The following is an 18,267-nucleotide window of genomic DNA, read 5'->3' on the forward strand; positions in this document are numbered from 1 at the left end:
ACCACTTTACTCTGCTCTGGTTAGACCTCACCTGGAGTATTGTGTTCAGTTTCGGGCACCACAATTTAAGAAAGATATAGACAGGCTGGAACGTGTCCAGAGGAGGGCAACAAAGACGGTGAGGGGTCTGGAGACCAAGTCCTATGAGGAAAGGTTGAAGGAGCTGGGTATGTTTAGCCTGAAGAGGAGAAGACTGACAGGGGATATGATAACCATCTTCAAGTACTTGAAAGACTGTCATATAGACAAGGGTGTTGAGTTGTTTTCTGTTGCCCCAGAGGGTCGGACCAGAACCAACGGGTTGAAATTAAATCAAAAGAGTTTTCATCTAGACATTAGGAAGAATTTTCTAACAGTTAGAGCGGTTCCTCAGTGGAACAGGCTTCTTCAGGAGGTGGTAAGTGCTCCTTCCCTGGAGGTTTTTAAGCAGAGGCTAGATGGCCATCTGTCAGCAATGCTGATTGTATGACCTCAGGCAGTTTATGAGAGGGAGGGCATCTTGGCCATCTTCTGGGCATGGTGTAGGGGTCACTGGGTGTGTGTGGGGGAGGTAGTTGTGAAATTCCTGCATTGTGCAAAGGGATGGACTAGATGACCCTGGTGGTCCCTTCCAACTCTATGATTCTATATTAAATGCTGTGGAACACAGGTCAGATAATGTTGTTGCAGTTGTCTTGTTTGTGGACTGTTTGTGGGCACCTGGTTGGCCATTGTGTGAACAGACTGCTGGACTTGATGGGCCTTGGTCTGATCCAGCAGGGCCTTTCTTATGTTCTTATGTTAACTTAGAAGGCTTTAAGAGGGGAGTGCCATGCTATTCATGGCTACTAGTCAAAATGGCTACTAGTCATGTTGCATACCTGTTCTCTCCAGGATCAGAGGAGCATGCCGAATATATTAGGTGCGGTGGGACACAGGCAGGATGGTGCTGCTGCAGTCGTCTTGTTTGGGGGCTTCCTAGAGGCACCTGGTTGGCCACTGTGTGAACAGACTGCTGGACTTGATGGGCCTTGGTCTGATCCAGCACAACCTTTCTTATGTCCTTATATTTTTAATTGTTCTTACTAATGCAACTACCTACCTATCTCTGCCTACTCAAGATGCTTATTCCTTTTTGTGTATGTAAGACTGCAGAGCTGGCCTTTTTAGAAGGCAATGATTTCACATGTAAATGTCAAGTTGCTTTTTGGGGCCAGGCAGGAGTAAATTCATTTCCTCACTGGGGCACTCTCTCTCCAGGGCTAGAAGCAGAAGGTATTGCTTTGGTCATATTGTTATCAGCGCTTCCACTGGTTTCCTGTCACTGCTGTTCTGGGCCTGTAAGCTGCATATATAGTCCCCTGTGCAAGGACCAGGTCATTACTGACCCATGGGGTGACGTGACGTCACATCCTGATGTTTACTAGGCAGATTTTTTTTACGGGGTGGTTTGCCATTGCCTTCCGCAGTCATCTACACTTTCCCCCCAGCATGCTAGTACTCATTTTACCAACCTCGGAAGGATGGAAGGCTGAGTCAACCTTGAGCCGGCAACCTCAAACCGACTTACATTGGGATAGTGAGCAGAGCTTGGACTGCAGTACCGCAGCTTACCACTCTGCGCCACAGGGCTCCTGATATTCTGATATTTTTAGTACTTAGCTAAAAATTCCCTACACGTTTGGCCAACAAGCTTCTTCAGGGGGATCTGTAATATAATATAATATACAGATACAATACTGCATTCTTATCATTATATCTGCCTAGATGAATGTTAGTCTTTCAGTGCAACAATCATCTTGGCAGTGGAAAGATTCTTTTAAAACTGAGCCAAAATCTTTTGAGTGCTGGACATATGTATGGGAAGTTCTCACAGTGTAGCAAGAGATTCTCCCTCGCACCCTATTGAAAACTCTGCATTAGACAGTTTTCAAGGCTTTGCCTGTTCAAAACCTGATTAGCCACAGACATATCTGGGATTTCTCATGTTAGGGAAACTTTTCTGCCTCTAACTCTGATAATGCAAAAGTTTAAGGAATGAGTTTTTTTCTCTTGAACTACTAGCCAACAAACCAGACAGGACACCTGCGTAGACTTTTATCTTTTCTTGAGAAAAGAAAAGCTTCTTTTTTATTGAGCAAGACAGAAAGCATAAAGGCACAGAAGAATCAAACCCACAAATAAAGGGGAATGAATGCTAAAATTATCAGCGTTCCTAGCATTGCTTAATCGTATTATAGCTAATGATAGTGTTTAACAAATCAGGTTTCAGCTTTTGTTTTGGGGAGGGGCTGTGTCTCAGTAGTAGAGCATCTGCTTGGCATGCAGAAGGTCCCAGGTTCAATCCCCGGCATCTCCAGTTATAGGCAAGTAGGTGATGTGAAAGACCCCTGCCTGAGACCCTGGAGAGCTGCTGCTGATCTGAGTAGACAATACCGACTTTGATGGACCAAGGGTCTGATTCAGTATAAGGCAGCTTCATGAGTGTTCATGTGTCTCACTGCTTTTAGGGATTATTAAAAAAAAAGACCAAGTTACCCAAAATCTTCTTCTTCTTCTGAGACTTCCAGCCAGAGAAATCTAATTTGCTTGTCACAAGAGTGCTAATTTATAGAAAAAAATATCAATTTATAGAAAAATATCAGTCTTATCTTTCTCCAAGTTTGATTTATCACAATCTTGTGGTTATTTCTAGATATTTGATTGGTTACCACTAAATAACAGATAAGCAACATATGCAAATAAGCCAGTCAGCAGATGCATATGGGATCATCTAATAAAGCAAGATAAGAAGGCCAATGACAATCAGTATGGTGTAGTGGTTAAGATCGGTGGATTCTAAGCTGGTGAACCGGGTTGGTTTCCCCACTCCTACACATGAGTCTAGCTGGGTGACTTTGGGCTAGTCACAGTTCTCTCTGAACTCTCTCAGCCCCACCTACCTTACAAGGTGCCTGTTGTGGGGAGGGGAAGGGAAGGTGATTCTAAGCCAGTTTGATTCTTCCTTAAGTGATAGAAAAAGTCAGCATATAAAAATCAACTGTAAACTGATTTACAACTATGATTGTAAACTGGTTTGAGACTCCTTAAAAGGTAGAGAAAAGTGGGGTATAAAAACCAACTCTTCTTCTCTTAAAAAGCAATTAATCTAGCCTTTTTCTGTAACTGTTCGAACTAAAATGTCCAAGATAAAGGTGAATCTAAGCAACAGAATTCAAGGACAGTTGAGCAGGTGTTTAATATCTCAGTCAACTTGCAAACTCAGCAAGAAAACAGAAGCAACACCATTTCAAACACAACAATAGGGTGAAGCTGTGTCTGGGTTGTACCACTTTGGACTGTCGGAGATGTTGATGGGATGGCATGCCGCTCCATACAAAACGACGCCCTGCCAATAAAACCTGAGCTAGAACACTGTTCTTCTAGGTGGAGTCTTGGACTCTTGAGATCCCCCCCCCCACCTGCAGTGTGGAATGGTTCAGCTAAGGCCCAAATTTAGCCCCACTTTAACTAAGCCACAGTCAGCTTTAGAACAAAGTGCAGTATGCTGGCCCCAGGGTTGCCAACTCTGGGTTGGGAAATTCCTGGAGATTTGGGGACAGAGTCTAGGAACAGTAGTACGTGGGGAGGGGAAGGAACTCTGCAGGGCTGTGATGACTGTATAGTCCAACGTTGCCATTTCACGATTCTGTGAACTCAAGCAGATCATGAGAGTTTGGAGGGCAGGAAGCATTGCGTCAGTGTTTGGCTCTTGTGGCCCTTTCTGACACACCCAGGGTAATGCCAATTGCCACTTTGGGGTTAGGAAGCAATTTTCCTCCAGGGATCCTGGAGGGATCCCCCCCCAATCTTCTGGGCAAGGAGTAGGGGTCACTGGGGGTGTGGGGGGGAGGTAGTTGTGAATTTCCTGCATTGTGGACTGGATGACCCTTGAGGCCCCTCTATATTTCCTCCAGGGCAACTGATTCTGTACTCTGAAAACCAATTTACATTCCAGGAAACTCCAGGCCTTACCTAACAGACAACCCTAACAGACCTAATTTTATGTGAGCTATGAATGAAACTGCTAAAAGGCCAATTGTTAATCAGCTTTTAATGTTCCTGTCCACCTCTGGCACAAATCTTCATGGCTTTCTAGCTATCTATCCATCTATCTATACATAATGAATGAAATCTGCTAAATGAATGAATCTACTAAAAGGCTGGTTGCAAATCGCTTTAAATTCTCCTATCCTTCTCCCGCACTAGGCCTCCAGGTGTGTTCTCTCTCTCTCTCTCTCTCATACCCTCATCCCTTGCCAGAAATTGTGTTAGTCTTTAAGGTGTTACTGGACTCTTGCTCTTTTCTACTGCTATTAACAGACTACCACAGCTACCCATACTGATCTCTCTCTCTCTTTCTCGCTCTCTCTCAGTGTATATATCCTCCTTTCCTTCTGTCTCAAGGGGCTAATTTTATGTAAGCTATGAACAAATCCACTAAAAGGCCAATTGTCAATCAGGGTAAAACTCTCCTGTGCCCCTATGGCGCTAGTCCTCATGTCCCCAGACCCCCCTTACAAAATAGTTATATCCCTCCTCTCCTTCTGTCCTAAGAGGCTAATTTTATGTAAGCTGAGACCGAATCTGCTAAAAGGCCAATTGTCAATCAGGATAAAATTCTCCGGTGCCAGTATGGCGCTAGTCCTCATGTCCCCCTCCCAAATATTTATATCCCACCTTTCCTTCTGTCTTAAGTGACTAATTTTATGTAGGCTGTGAACGAATCCACCCAAAGGCCAATTGTCAATCAGGATAAAACTCTCCTGTGCCCCTAATGGTGCGAGTCCTCATGTTTCTCCCTCTTTCAAAGTATTTATATCCCACCTTTCCTTCTGTCTTCAGGGACTAATTTTATGTAAGCTATGAACAAATCCGCTAAAAAGCCAATTGTCAATCAGGGTAAAATTCTCTGGTGTCATAAGAACATAAGAAAAGCCCTGCTGGATCAGACTAAGGCCCATCAAGTCCAGCCGTCTGTTCACACAGTGGCCAACCAGGTGCCTCTAGGAAGCCCACAAACAGGAAGACAGCAGCAGCACCATCCTGCCTGTGTTCCACAGCACCCAATATCAAAGGCCTGCTCCTCTGATCCTGGAGAGAACAGTTGTGCATCATGATTAGTATCCATTTTGACTAGTAGCCATGAATAGCCCACTCCTCCATGCACTCCACTCCCCTCTTAAAGCCTTCCTAGTTGGCAACCATTACCACATCCTGGGGCAGGGAGTTCCACAATTTAACTATGAGTTGTGTGAAGAAATACTTCCCCAAAAAATGTTTATATCCCTCCTTTCCTTCTGTCTTAAGGGACTATTCTGATGTCATCTAGGAACCAATCTGCTAAATGGCCAATTGTCAATCAGGACAAAATTATCTGGTGCCTCTATGGTGCTAGTCCTCAAGTCCCCCCCCCAAAAAAAAATATATCCTTCCTTTCCTTCTGCCCTAAGGGGCTAATTTTTTGTAAGCTATGAACAAATCTGCTAAAAATTCAATTATCAATCAGGATAAAATTGGCAGCCATCACCACATCTTGGGGCAGGGAGTTCCACACTTTAACTATGTGTTGTGTAAAGAAATATCCCCCCCCAAAAAAAATTCTTTTTATATCCCTCCTTTCCTTCTGTCTTAAGGGGCTTTTTTGATGTCAGCTAGGAACCAATCTGCTAAATGGTCAATTGTCAAACAGGATACAATTGTCAATCAGGGTAAAATTCTCCGGTGCCTCTATGGTGCTAGTCCCCATGTCCCTCCCCCCACCCAAATATTTACATCCCTCCTTTCCTTCTGTCCTGGGGGCTGTTCTGATGCCAGCAAGGGAGGAATCTGCTCAATGGCCCGCTCCACTATTGGCTTAGAATCATAGAAGCATAGAATCATGGAGATGGAAGGGACCACCAGAGTCATCTAGTCTGACCCCCTGCCCAATGCAGGAAATTCCAAACTACCTCCCCCCACACACATACACACCCCTCCTCCTCTGCAGGGCGCTCACGGCTCTCTCTTTCTCTCTCCTCCGCAGCTTGCCCGGGGACCATGGCCAGCAGCCCCCTGCCCGGCCAAGCCGACCTCCTCCTGTCCGCCCCGTCGGGGGCCTTCGCGGGCGAGGCCCTGCCCCCAGGCCCGCCGCCCTCCTCCTCCTCCGCGGCCCCCCGCGGCGGCCCCCCGCCGGGGGCGATGAAGCCCAACCAGGTGGGGCAGGTGGTCCTCTACGGCATCCCCATCGTCTCGCTGGTGATCGACGGGCAGGAGCGCCTGTGCCTGGCGCAGATCTCCAACACGCTGCTGAAGAGCTTCAGCTACAACGAGATCCACAACCGTCGGGTGGCGCTGGGCATCACCTGCGTGCAGTGCACGCCGGTGCAGCTGGAGATCCTGCGGCGGGCGGGGGCCATGCCCATCTCGTCGCGCCGCTGCGGGATGATCACCAAGCGGGAGGCGGAGCGGCTGTGCAAGTCGTTCCTGGGCGAGAACCGGCCGCCCAAGCTGCCCGACAACTTCGCCTTCGACGTGTGCCACGAGTGCGCCTGGGGCTGCCGGGGCAGCTTCATCCCGGCGCGCTACAACAGCTCGCGGGCCAAGTGCATCAAGTGCAGCTACTGCAGCCTCTACTTCTCCCCCAACAAGTTCATCTTCCACTCGCACCGCACCCCCGACGCCAAGTACACCCAGCCCGACGCCGCCAACTTCAACTCCTGGCGGCGCCACCTCAAGCTGACCGACAAGGCCCCGCAGGACGAGCTGGTCTTCGCCTGGGAGGACGTCAAGGCCATGTTCAACGGGGGCAGCCGCAAGCGCGCCCTCCCCCAGGCCCACCACTCGCACCCGCCCTCGGGGGGCCCCGCGCCCCACTGCCACCCCCTGGCCTCCGTCAAGGCCGCCGTGGTGGGCGTCGGGGGAGGGCTGCTGGGGCCCCACCTGCTGGGGGGGCCGCCCCCGCCCCCCGAGCTGCACCAGAAGAGGGGCCGCTTCGACGACGACGAGGAGCTGCAGGAGGCCGTGGCGGCGGCGGCGGCGGCAGCGGCGGCCCACGGGGGTGGGGGTGGGGGCGGTGGGGGCGGCAAGGGGCCGCGGAGCTACCCGGTCATCCCGGTGCCCAGCAAGGGGGCCTCCTTCGGGGGGGTCCTGCAGAAGTTCCCCGCCTGCGGGGGGCTCTTCCCCCACCCCTACGGCTTCCCGGCCGCCGCCGCCGCCTTCAGCCTGTGCCACAAGAAGGAGGACGCCGAGGGGCTGGGCGTCGGGGGGCAGCAGGGGGCCGTCGGGGGCCACAAGGCGGCGGCGGGGGGAGCCGGACTCTCGGGGCTCTTCTGGCCCGGCACGAGGAAGGACGCGGCCGCGGCGGCCGCGGCTTTCTACCCGCCTTTCTGCATGTTCTGGCCCCCCCGCGCCCCGGGGGGGCTCCCGGGGCTGCCCACCTACTTGCAGCCCCCGCCCCAGCCCCCCGGCTGCTCGGCGCTGGGGGGGGACAGCCCCAGCTTGCTGCGACAAGCCTTCCTGGACCTGGCTGACCCCGGCGGCGACGGGGGGGCCGCCGCGCCCCCCGCCGGCAGCGGCAGCAGCGGCAGAGAGACGCGGGGCTTCGACGGCAGCGGGGAGGCGGCGCGCTCTCCGGCGGGGGAGGGCGGCGGCGGCGGGGCCCCCCGCGGCCTGGCGGCTCCCCAGCCCCCCCTGCTGGAAGGGCAGCCCCGCGGCAAGGGGGCGCCCCCCTACCACCACTCCAGCGCCTTCCGCCCCGTCGGGGGCAAAGAGGACTCGGAGAGCCTGGCCAAGCTCCACCACCACCACCAGCCCCGCGCCTCCGCCTCCCCGCCGCCCCTCCTGCTCCTGCCCCCCGAGGCGGAGCCGGGGGGCTGCGACCGCCCCCACCACCCCCCGGGCCACCGCCCCCTCTCCCCGGGAGGCACCAGCTGCAGCTACCCCAGCGAGGACAGCAGCGAGGAGGAGGAGGAGGAAGAAGAGGAAGAAGAGCCGGAGGTGGACGTGGAGAGCCACAAGCAGCCCGAGGAGGAGGAGGAGGAGGAAGGCGAGGAGGAGGAGGAGGAGGAGGGCGAGCCGGGCGTGGTGGATCCCGTCGGGGGGGCCGGCCGCTACCTCCAGAGCCGGGGCTTGACGGACAAGGGAGCCGGCCGCGACAGGGCGGCCGCGCCCACGGGGCCTTTCCACCTGGCCTCCTGCAGGCCGGCCCGGGAGGAGGAGGAGGAGGAGGAATCCGGGGGACCCAATGCGGAGCAGCTGCTGCCTCCCCCTCCGCCCCCCTGCCCTCCGAAAGGGGGGAGCAGCCCGGCTCGCCATCCATCAGCCGAGGAGCCGCCGCCCCCCTACAAAGATGTAAATACCCCCCTCCAGGCTCCTCGGAGCCAATTACTTTTATGGAAACGCACCTCTAGGCTGAGGGCCTTCCAGATGCGGGCGGGGGGAGGTGGATCGCTCGAGGGGGGGTCCCCCCTCTCTTTTTTTCACTCCCCCACCCCCCTGCACCCCACCCTTAATACTCAGATAAATGAAATTTACAAGGCAAGAATAGGGAAATCAGGGAGGATTCCTCTACCTTGCGTAATGGACACTGTCCGTGTCAATTTCACTCTGGTTATTGTAATAGGGGGGGAGAAACCCATTTTTATTGGTTTCCAGTCACTCCGGTTTTTTCTCTCTGATGGGGAGGGTGAAGGGCAGAGAAGATTTAAAAAAAAAAAACAACAGGGAAATTATCCAAAGGGGGACAAAATCCATCCCAAAACGAAACCCTTTCAGACCTATCGATTTGAACGGATTCCCCTAGTTTTCCCTCCCATTGATCTGTGGGGGGGGGGGGGTTTAAAGGGCCAAATTCGGTCTGGATGGTGCCCGGGGGGCTTTACTGCCACACGAGAAGGTTGAAAGTACCTGATGTTTCTCGCAACTCCCCCACCCCCAGTTACAAATATTGGGCGCGATCCAGTGTGGCAGTCCAACGATTTCCATTAAGAGGGATCCCCTACTTAAATCAGTGGGGTTTGAAAAGGGCTTTGCGATGGTTTACTTGAAAGTAAAGGCGGACTGGGGTCCCAGGGATGTGATCCTACCATCTATGGGACAGGAATGCGGCGCAGATAGTCCCCCAGAGGGGTTCTTCGGCGGGCAGCGAGCGTGATCCACAAGTCACTTAAGCAGGGCGACAATAGATCATCGGCCTCCTCTGCCACCGTGTTCCTCCGGCCACTTCAGCCAGGCTAAACCGGCATGGATCCATTTCGATTTGTTGTGGTCCCCTTCCGTTTCTGAGCCAGCCGACATTTCTCAGTAAAATGGTCTGTCTGCCTTTCACGAATAAACCGTGAGCCCGAGACAAGACGTGCAGGAACCTGGCTGAAACTGAGCGGATCAGGGCCTAGGAGAGTTTGATGTAAGCCGCCTTTAGGGCCAAGCCGGATTCCAACCATGTAAATTGTATTTTGAGCGTTAAGCCAATGCACGAGATTGCTGTTTTCAGGGCAGATTTGAGAGCTAGCAAGATCTGACCCTATTGGATTTATCCATCTTAAATCTAAATATCCCATTGATTTCCAGGTACGAGAGAGACATGTACCACCTTAGACTGCAGGGGCCGGCTCGCATGTCTGAACGCTCCTTTTATTTATTTTTTTTAAAAGGTCTGCATGTAGAAACCTAGCATCTCGAGGAGAAAGCTAGGCTAGAACCCTGGCATGCTATTTTTCTACCTGCAGGGAACTGTAGTTTTTTGTTTGTTTGTATATATGGAGGAGTGTTTAGTAATGCGAACTCTCCCCTGCCGGATTCCAACCTTGTAAATTGCTTTTTGAAGGTTAAGCCAACGAATGGGATCGCTATTTTCAGGGCAGATTTCAGAGCTAGCAAGATCTGACCCTTGGATTTATCCGTCTTAAATCTAAATATCCCATCGATTTCCAGGTACGAGAGAGGCATGTACCACCTTAGACTGCAGGGGCCGGCTTGCATGTCTGAACGCTCCTTTTATTAAAAAAATAAATAAGACTGCATGTAGAAACTTAGCATCTCGAGGAGAAAACTAGGCTAGGACCCTGACATGCTAGTTTTCCACCTGCAGGGAAGGGTGTGAGTTTTTTGGGTATATATGGAGAGGTGTTCAGTCATGTGAACTTTCACCTGCGGTCTGGAGTGGTACAGACAGCCCAGGCAGAAATCCCATAAGTCCCCTTGTCGATTGTGAGAAAGAGGCTATAGTTCAGAATCCGGGCGGAGGTCGCCGGAGTCCACCATTTAAACCCACCCCTGAGCTCAGGAAGTGACTACAGAAGGGTTGCTTAACCCAGGTCCCCCTTATCACAGTGCCTTCATCTTCCCGCACAGATCTTCCAAGAAACCTCCCTTGGGAACACAATCTGGGGGACATAGGGACGCGAGAATTGTCTTTCTGGGTCAGACCAAGGGCACAACTAGTCTGTGGGGGTAGCAGAGAGCGGCAACCCAGTTCCCATCGGCCAAACTGCCTCTGGACATGGAGGTTCCATTTAGTGCCTACCGAAGCTAACCAGCTGGTCATGAATCCACCTACGCCTTTCCAAAAGCCATCTAAGGGGGGTGGTTTGTCTGAAGGCCATTGACCCGAGTGGGATTTACTTCTGAGTAAACATCGAGCAGGTCCCTGTCGGATTTCAGGGCAACCTTATCCCTGCTTGATTGATCTGAAATCAGAGAGCCCTGGCCCATAAGCAGGGAGCGCACGCCATGGCTGGATAATGCCCCTCACTGGGATCCAGACGTTCGGATCCGGTCTTACACGTGATTACTCCGTTCCCACGCAGCTCAAGAAACCACCCGTGAAGATCACACAGTCTGAGAAACGACCCTCAGTCCGTTTCCCTGCATGACCATCCAGGAGTCCCACACACGAATGTTTCAAACAGCCAGGGTGTTTTCACATGTGCAGGGCAACTGGGAAAGGCTGAAACGCGTTTAGAGAGAGGGTAGCTAGATTGGAGTCCAGTAGCTCCTTAGAGACCAACAAGGTTTTCGGGGTATGAGCTTCCCTGAGTCGAAACTCCCTTCCTGAGCGAGGGCATGAGCGAGGGCCAGGTTCACACGTGCAAGGGAAACGAGGGCGCAGAGCCCGGGCGTGAGAGAATGGAGGATGGATCCCAGCTTTCCTTGCAGAGGAAACCTCTGCAGCTGGAAGGGGCTTTACATGCTCCTCTCGCAGTGCTGGTCTTCTATTCGGGAGGTGGTTTCTTTTTTTGGGGGGTGAGGTTTTTTGGGGGGTCTTTTTTTAAGGCTTAGAAGATCATCCCCAAAATGCGAGTCTCCATCTGCACCCTGGCACGGTCCATTCTGCCCTGGGGACTCCCCTGGCCCCATCTCATTCACCCGCAGGGATTATAAAACAGTGGAATGGGGATTTACTCCCGATAGTAGGACTGCAGCCAGCCCTCTGGAAACTAGTGGGATATTTCCCGTGCAATCCCTGAGACAATAAACACTTTACAGTATGTTGTCCCCCCCCCCCCATAGGAGTTCTTTTTGGGGGTTAAGGTATATTCCCCCCTTTTCCCGACCCTGTCCCTAGGGCACCTTCAGGTGGTAGCTGTTCTCTCCCTGTTGTGCCTCTGGGAGAGCAATCCTCCTAAGTGAGTCTACTCAGAACCCAGGTCAGGACTGTTGGATTGGGTTTACTCTCAGGAAAGAGTTCTTCTGAGCGCCCGGCCTGGGTGCCTGGAGTAGGTTTTAATCCTCTTGTTTGTTTCACCCTGGTAGATTCCGAAGAGCAAGGAAGGCCCCCAAGTCGTCATATCCTCGAAGGAAGACGCCTTTGCAGGCAAGCAAAGCCAAGATGTGGGTGTGGACTTTTCACAGAATCATAGAGTTGGAAGGGACCACCAGGGTCATCTAGTCCAACCCCCTGCACAATGCAGGAAATTCACAACTACCTCCCCCCCACACCCCCAGTGACACCCCCAGAAGATGGCCAAGATGCTCTCCCTCCCATGAACAGCCTAGGATCATAGAATCAGCACTGCTGACAGATGGCCATCTAGCCTCTGCTTAAAAACCTCCAGGGAACCACCTCCCAAGGAAGCCTGTTCCTCTGAGGAACAGCTCTAACTGTTTGAAAATTCTTCCTAATGTCTAGACAGAAACTCTTTTCATTTAATTTCAACCAGTTGGTTCTGATCCGACCGTCTGGGGCAACAGAAAACAACTGGGCACCCTCCTCTCTCTGGCCATTTATGCATGGGAGGTTTTGCCTTGGATTTGCCACTCTCTAGAGGCACATTTCTCCCACCCGAATTCTCAAAACTCTGCATGGGGGGCTTATTGTTGAGTTTTGAGAATTTGGTTGGGGAAAATGGGCATTTAGAGCGCAGCAAATCCAAGGCAAAACCTCCCATGCATAAATGATGTATGACAGCCCTTCAAGTACTTGAAGATGGTTATCATATCACCTACTCTTCAGGTTAACATACCCAGCTCCTTCAAACTTTTCCGCACCCGGTAGTCTCCCTGGATCCTGCCTTGCGGTCCCTTGTAACCAATAATGACTCTCGCCTTACTGAGAGATCTGCACCTCTGTGTCCATCTATATTTGGAATGCGGGGTGGGGACAGGTGTTAACACGCATGGGTATGACACATGAACATGAGTATACTGGTGAACACCTGTGTAGGTTATTTGGAGTCTGCCTTTCTCACAGACCCTCAAAGCAGGCTGAAAACGTGCACAGCTGAAGCGGCCTTCTATTGAATCAGACCCCCTGGTCCATCAAGGTCAGTATTGTCTACTTGGACTGGCAGCATCTCTCCAGGGTCTCAGGCAGAGGTCTTTCATATCACCTGTTACCTGATACCTGTGGCTCAGTGGTAGAGCATCTGCTTGGCATGCAGAAGGTCCCAGGTTCAATCCCCGGCATCTCCAGTTAAAGGGGCTAGGCGAGTAGGTGATGTGAAAGACCTCTGCCTGAGACCCTGGAGAGCCGCTGCTGGTCTGAGTAGACAATACTGACTTTGACGGACTGAGGGTCTGATTCAGTATAAGGCAGCCCTTCATATGTTCACATGCTCCCTCTGACCTGGATCACCCAGGCTAGCCCAATCTTGTCAGATTTTGGAAGCCAAGCAGGGTCGGCCCTGGTTAGTACTTGGATGGGGGACCACCGAGGAAAACAAGGGTCGCTATGCAGAGGAAGGCAATGGCAAACCACCTCTTAATGTCTCTTGCCTTCAAAACCCTATTGAGTTGCCATACCTCGGCTGCATCTTAAAGGCACCTTAAGCACTCATTAAAGGTAAAGGTCCCCTGTGCAAGCACCGGGTCATTCCTGACCCATGGGGTGACGTCACATCCCTACGTTTTCTAGGAAGACCTGTTTTACGGGGTGGTTTGCCAGTGCCTTCCCCAGTCATCTTCCCTTTACCCCCAGCAAGCTGGGTACTCATTTTACCAACCTCGGAAGGATAGAAGGCTGAGTCAACCCTGAGCTGGCTACCTGAAACCAACTTCCGTCGGGACCGATCTCAGGTCTTGAGCAGAGCTTTTGACTGCAGTACTGCAGCTTAGCACTCTGCGCCATGGGGTTCCTAAGCACCCATTACCTGATCCTATATTAACTCCAGATGCTGCCGATTGACTTTGAGATCTTCCACAGGTCAAACAGGTGCCCTACAACGGAGCCAAACTCCCCCCCCCAACACTAATCATATGGAACTTCATTATATTGAATCAGACCATTGGTCTATCAAGATCAGTATTGTCCACTCAGACTGGCAGCAGCTCTCCAAGGTCTCAGGTAGAGAAGTCTTTCACATCACCTCCTGCCTGGTTATTTTAACTGGAGATGCCAGGGATTGAACCTGGGACCCTCTGCAAGCCAAGTGGATGCTCTACCCCTGAGCTAGGCCCCTCCCCTAATTACACGGTGTCAATCAAATTCAGTCAACAGGATGGGACTGCAGCAATCTCCAAACGCACAGGTACATACACACACCTCAATATGTGTGTAATCACGTGTGTGCGGCAGGGACATTTATGCGAATATCCTTGTACAAATCTGTACAGTGCTGACACCCATGCTTGCAAGCATAAAGATATAGGAGTAAGATACATACACGCATCTTGATACATACAGACGTAACAGTTTCTGAATACTGGCATTTAACAGTGCAATTGCGCATTTTCACGCATGCCGAATAATGCACTTTCAATCCACTTTCAATCCACTTTGAAGCTGGATTCTAATATGTGAAATGGCAAAGTCCACTTGCAAATGACGGTTAAAGTGGATTGAAAGTGGATTGAAAGTGCATTATTTAGCATGTGTGAAAGCGCCCCAAGACACCCCATTCTTTCTGTGTTTGGTTTCTCGTGGGGTGGATCGCCTTGTCCCTAGTTTGGGGGTGGTTTTGTAGTGGTGGTGGGGGTGTTTCCTGCTGTTTAGTAAAACTGCCTCCCCCCACCCCTTTCTTGTTTCTTCTTTTAGATAAGAATAAGGAACATGGTTTTTTCATCACAGATTCCGACCATCCAGGAGGAGATTTCTGGAGGAACATAGCAGGTAACCGGCAGCTGTTTCAGGGAAGGCCGGTCCTGGGCACGTTTACGCGGGAGTAAGCCCCCGCTGGGTGAAAGGGTGGTCAACCTGAGTAGGATGGCAATCTCCAAGGCCCTAATCAAACGACTGACTCTTTTGTATGAAGATCAATTTAAGAACGAACAAACAAAAACCCAGATCTGTCTCTATGTATGTATAATAAGGGTGGGCGTGCAAAGAGGGAGGGGCCGGGTGGGATTATTAGCCGTAAGATTATTAATTGCAGGGCAGATTTCAACAGGAAATTTCGGGAACATATCTGATAACACAATGCAATAAGCTGGCAAAAAAAGGAGAGAGCGGGGAACAGAGAGAGAGAGAGAGAGCGCATAAAATGACAATAATTGAAATGTTCTCTTTGAAACCTTCCATTAAAAAGGATCACAGCTTATTGCTTTTAATATCTGTCAGAGAGACATTAAAGGTGTTTTATGAGATCTATGGCAACATTTATATTATCTCCGTGATAATGATCTCTACACAAAATGTATAATACATTGACAAAAATTACATTATACAAATTAAATGGAACCACCTTTTACTGATTGCTAAATGTCTCCAAGGGGTTTGGGGGGAGAAGGGGGAGGGGGGAGGGGAAAGACATGATTAGAAGTTTTGATACTAAGTTGTCTATTGCCAGGGAGGGTTGTAAGGAAAGGGGGTTTTGTTTCTTGGGAGAGAGAGGGGGGGGAGAGGAAAGGAATCTAATTTTCCATTTATGTAATGCAAACTGTCTTGGCTTTGACTATTCACGGTTAATTGACTGTCAAACGAGGTTGTTATCCCGAGGCTATGTCTGCAAATTTGCCTGTCAAATGAGACAGAGAGAGCAAGCCAGAGAGAGAGAGAGAGAGAGAGAGAGAGAGAGAGAGAGCACACCAGCATGCTAGAGAGCCCATGAAAATGGGATCCTAAAGAAATCTCACATAATAGCAGCCGGCATCGTTGGGATACATTAGCCCCCGAAGGCTGATCCAATGCCTTTACTCCAGTACAAAAGGCAACTTTCTTAGAAAGCATTTCATAATTTTTTTCTAAAAGCCCAATTTGCAGGGGTGCAGGAGGAAACAATAGCCTTTTAAATAAAGGGAACAAACAGACAATTAAAAGGGAGGAAATTGATATTAGAGGAAGGGGGGATAATCCCATTTGATTCTTTCCAGGATATTATCAGATGGCTCGCCTGAGCACTGAACCTCTGCCGGCAAGGGGTTCTGGGGGAAATTGATGAAGGATGCCCCTTGCCCAGTTCCTTGACTCCTGGGAATCATAGAATTATAGAAATGTAGAGTTGGAAGGTACCTCCAGGGTCATCTAGTCCAACCCCCTTCACAATGCAGGAAATTCACAACTCTCTCTCTCTCTCTCTCTCTCTCACACACACACACACACACTCACACACACACACTCACATACACACACTGACCCCTACTCCATGCCCAGAAGATGGGGTGGGGGGAATCCTCCAGGATCCCTGGCCAATCTGGCCTGGAGGGAAATTCCTTCCTGACCCCAAAGTGGTGATCAGTATTTCCCTGGGCATTTAAGAAAGGGCCATGAGAGCCAAACACTGACGCAACCCTTCCTGCCCTCCCTCTCATGATCTGCCTAAGTTCACAGAATCAGCATTGCCGACAGATGGCCATCTAGCCTCTGCTTAAAAACCTCCAAAGAAGGAAAGCCCACCACCTCCCAAGAAAGCCCGTTCCACTGAGCAACTGCTCTAACTCTCAGGAAGTTCTTCCTAATGTTTAGCCAAAAACTCTTTTGATTTAATTTCAACCCGTTGGTTTTGGTCTGACCTTCTGGGGCAACAAAAACCAACTCCGCATTATCCTCTATATGACAGCCCTTCAAGTACTTGAAGATGGTTATCATTTCACCTCTCAGTCACTTCCTTGGACAGACCATAATTGGGGAGGCACATTCCTCCTCCAGACTAGTCTTTCTAGATTACTTCACACATTCATAAGACTCCCTGTACATTATATGTATGCCCGTGTGTCCCATGCATGTACATGCCTTCCAAAATGTGTTCCCCTATTTGTTTTATTATGGTTAGGACCTTCATAGCTATTGACCATGCTAAATGGATCCTCCGTGTTCAGTGTACTACTAAATACCAGTGGACAGGGAGCCAGCAATTGTCTTTGTGCCCTGTAGGTGGGCTTCCTCGGGGCTGACCGTGTTGGAAACAGAATGCTGGGTCAGACGGACTTTAAGAGGTGCCTGGCTCAGCAATTGGCCTGCAGAAGGGCCCAGGTTCAGTCTTCAGCATTTCCAGTTAAAAGATAGTAGGGGGGGGGTGAAAGACCTCTACCTGAGACCCTGGAGAGCTGCTGTCAGTCAGAGTGGTGTAGTAGTTAAGAGCGGTGGTTTGGAGCGGTGGAATCTGATCTGGAGAAGCGGGTTTGATTCCCCACTCCTGCTCATGAGCAGCGGAGGTTAATCTGGGGAACTGGATTTGTTTCCCCACTCCTACACACGAAGCCAGCTGGGTGACCTTGGGGAAGTCACAGCTCTCTTAGAGCTCTCTCAGCCCCACCTACCTCACAGGGTGTCTGTTGTGGGGAGGGGAAGGAGATTGTAAGCCAGTTTGAGGGTCCCTTAAGGGGTAGAGAAAGTCAGCATATAAAAACCAATTCTTCTTTCTTCTTTCTTCTTTCTTCTTTCTTCTTCTCCTCCTCTGTCTCAATAGAAAGCAGGCTTCAGGTGATCATGTTTAGGGGGCTGGAGACCAAGCCCTATGAGGAAAGACTGTGGGACTTGGGCATGTTCAGTCTGGAGAAGGGGAGGTTGAGGGGGGGACATGATTGCTCTCTTGAAGTATTTGAAGGGCTGTCATTTCGAGGAGGGCAGGGAGCTGTTCCTGTTGGCAGCAGAGGATAGGACTCACAATAGTGGGTTTAAATTGTGGGAGGAAAGGCACTGGCTGGATATTAGGGAACAAAAATTAAAGTAAGAGTTGTTTGACAGTGGAATCAGCTACCTGGAAGTCTTTAAGCAGAGGCTGGATAAGCACTTGTCAGGGATGTTCTAGACTGATCCTGCATTGAGCAGGGGGTTGGACTAGATGGCCTGTATGGCACCTTCCAACTCTATGATTCTTTGATTCTTTGTGACCATCAGCCTGGCAGGGCTGGTTCCATCTGTTGGTTAAATGAAGGGTTTATCCAAGCTAAGTTTACTGATTTCATTTGCAAAAAGCGCTTGTATATCATAGAATTCCCTGACCTGGATAGCCCAGGCTAGCCCCATTGTCAGATCTCAGAAGCTAAGGAGAGTCAGCCCTGGTTAGTACTTGGATGGGAGAACACCAAGGAAGGCCAGGGCCTCTACGTGGATGCAGGCAATGGCAAACCACCTCTGTTCATCTCTTGCCATGGAAACCCTACGGGGTTGCCATTAGTTGACTGTGACTTGATGGCACTATTCACCACATCGTAAACTTTTTTTTTTTTTTACTTCCATTTCCACTGGGCATGGTGTTCAGGAAACAAAACTCCAAAGCATCAAGGAGTTAGTAAAATACATGAACACATGAAGCTGCCTTGTACTGAATCAGACCCTTGGTCCATCAAAGTCAGTATTGTCTTCTCACACTGGCAGTAGCTCTCCAGGGTCTCAGGCAGGGGTCTTTCACATCACCTCCTTGCCTAGTCCCTTTAACTGGAGATGCCAGGGAT

The 18,267-nt window shown here is 50.6% G+C and overlaps 1 protein-coding gene across 1 annotated transcript in view; it reads left to right on the top strand.

The window, feature by feature from the left end:
- Positions 1-6,057: 6,057 nt before the first annotated feature.
- The window catches only part of SKOR2 (SKI family transcriptional corepressor 2), a 35,274-nt gene continuing 23,064 nt past the window's right edge, over positions 6,058-18,267 (top strand). The window contains exons 1-3 of the mRNA XM_056849076.1: positions 6,058-8,349; positions 11,752-11,812; positions 14,471-14,545. Coding sequence (XP_056705054.1) covers positions 6,058-8,349; positions 11,752-11,812; positions 14,471-14,545 — 2,428 coding nt within the window. The remainder of the gene's footprint in view (positions 8,350-11,751; positions 11,813-14,470; positions 14,546-18,267) is intronic.

This window comes from Euleptes europaea, chromosome 4 (assembly GCF_029931775.1).
Source record: "Euleptes europaea isolate rEulEur1 chromosome 4, rEulEur1.hap1, whole genome shotgun sequence".
NCBI classification, from domain to species: Eukaryota; Metazoa; Chordata; class Lepidosauria; order Squamata; family Sphaerodactylidae; genus Euleptes; species Euleptes europaea.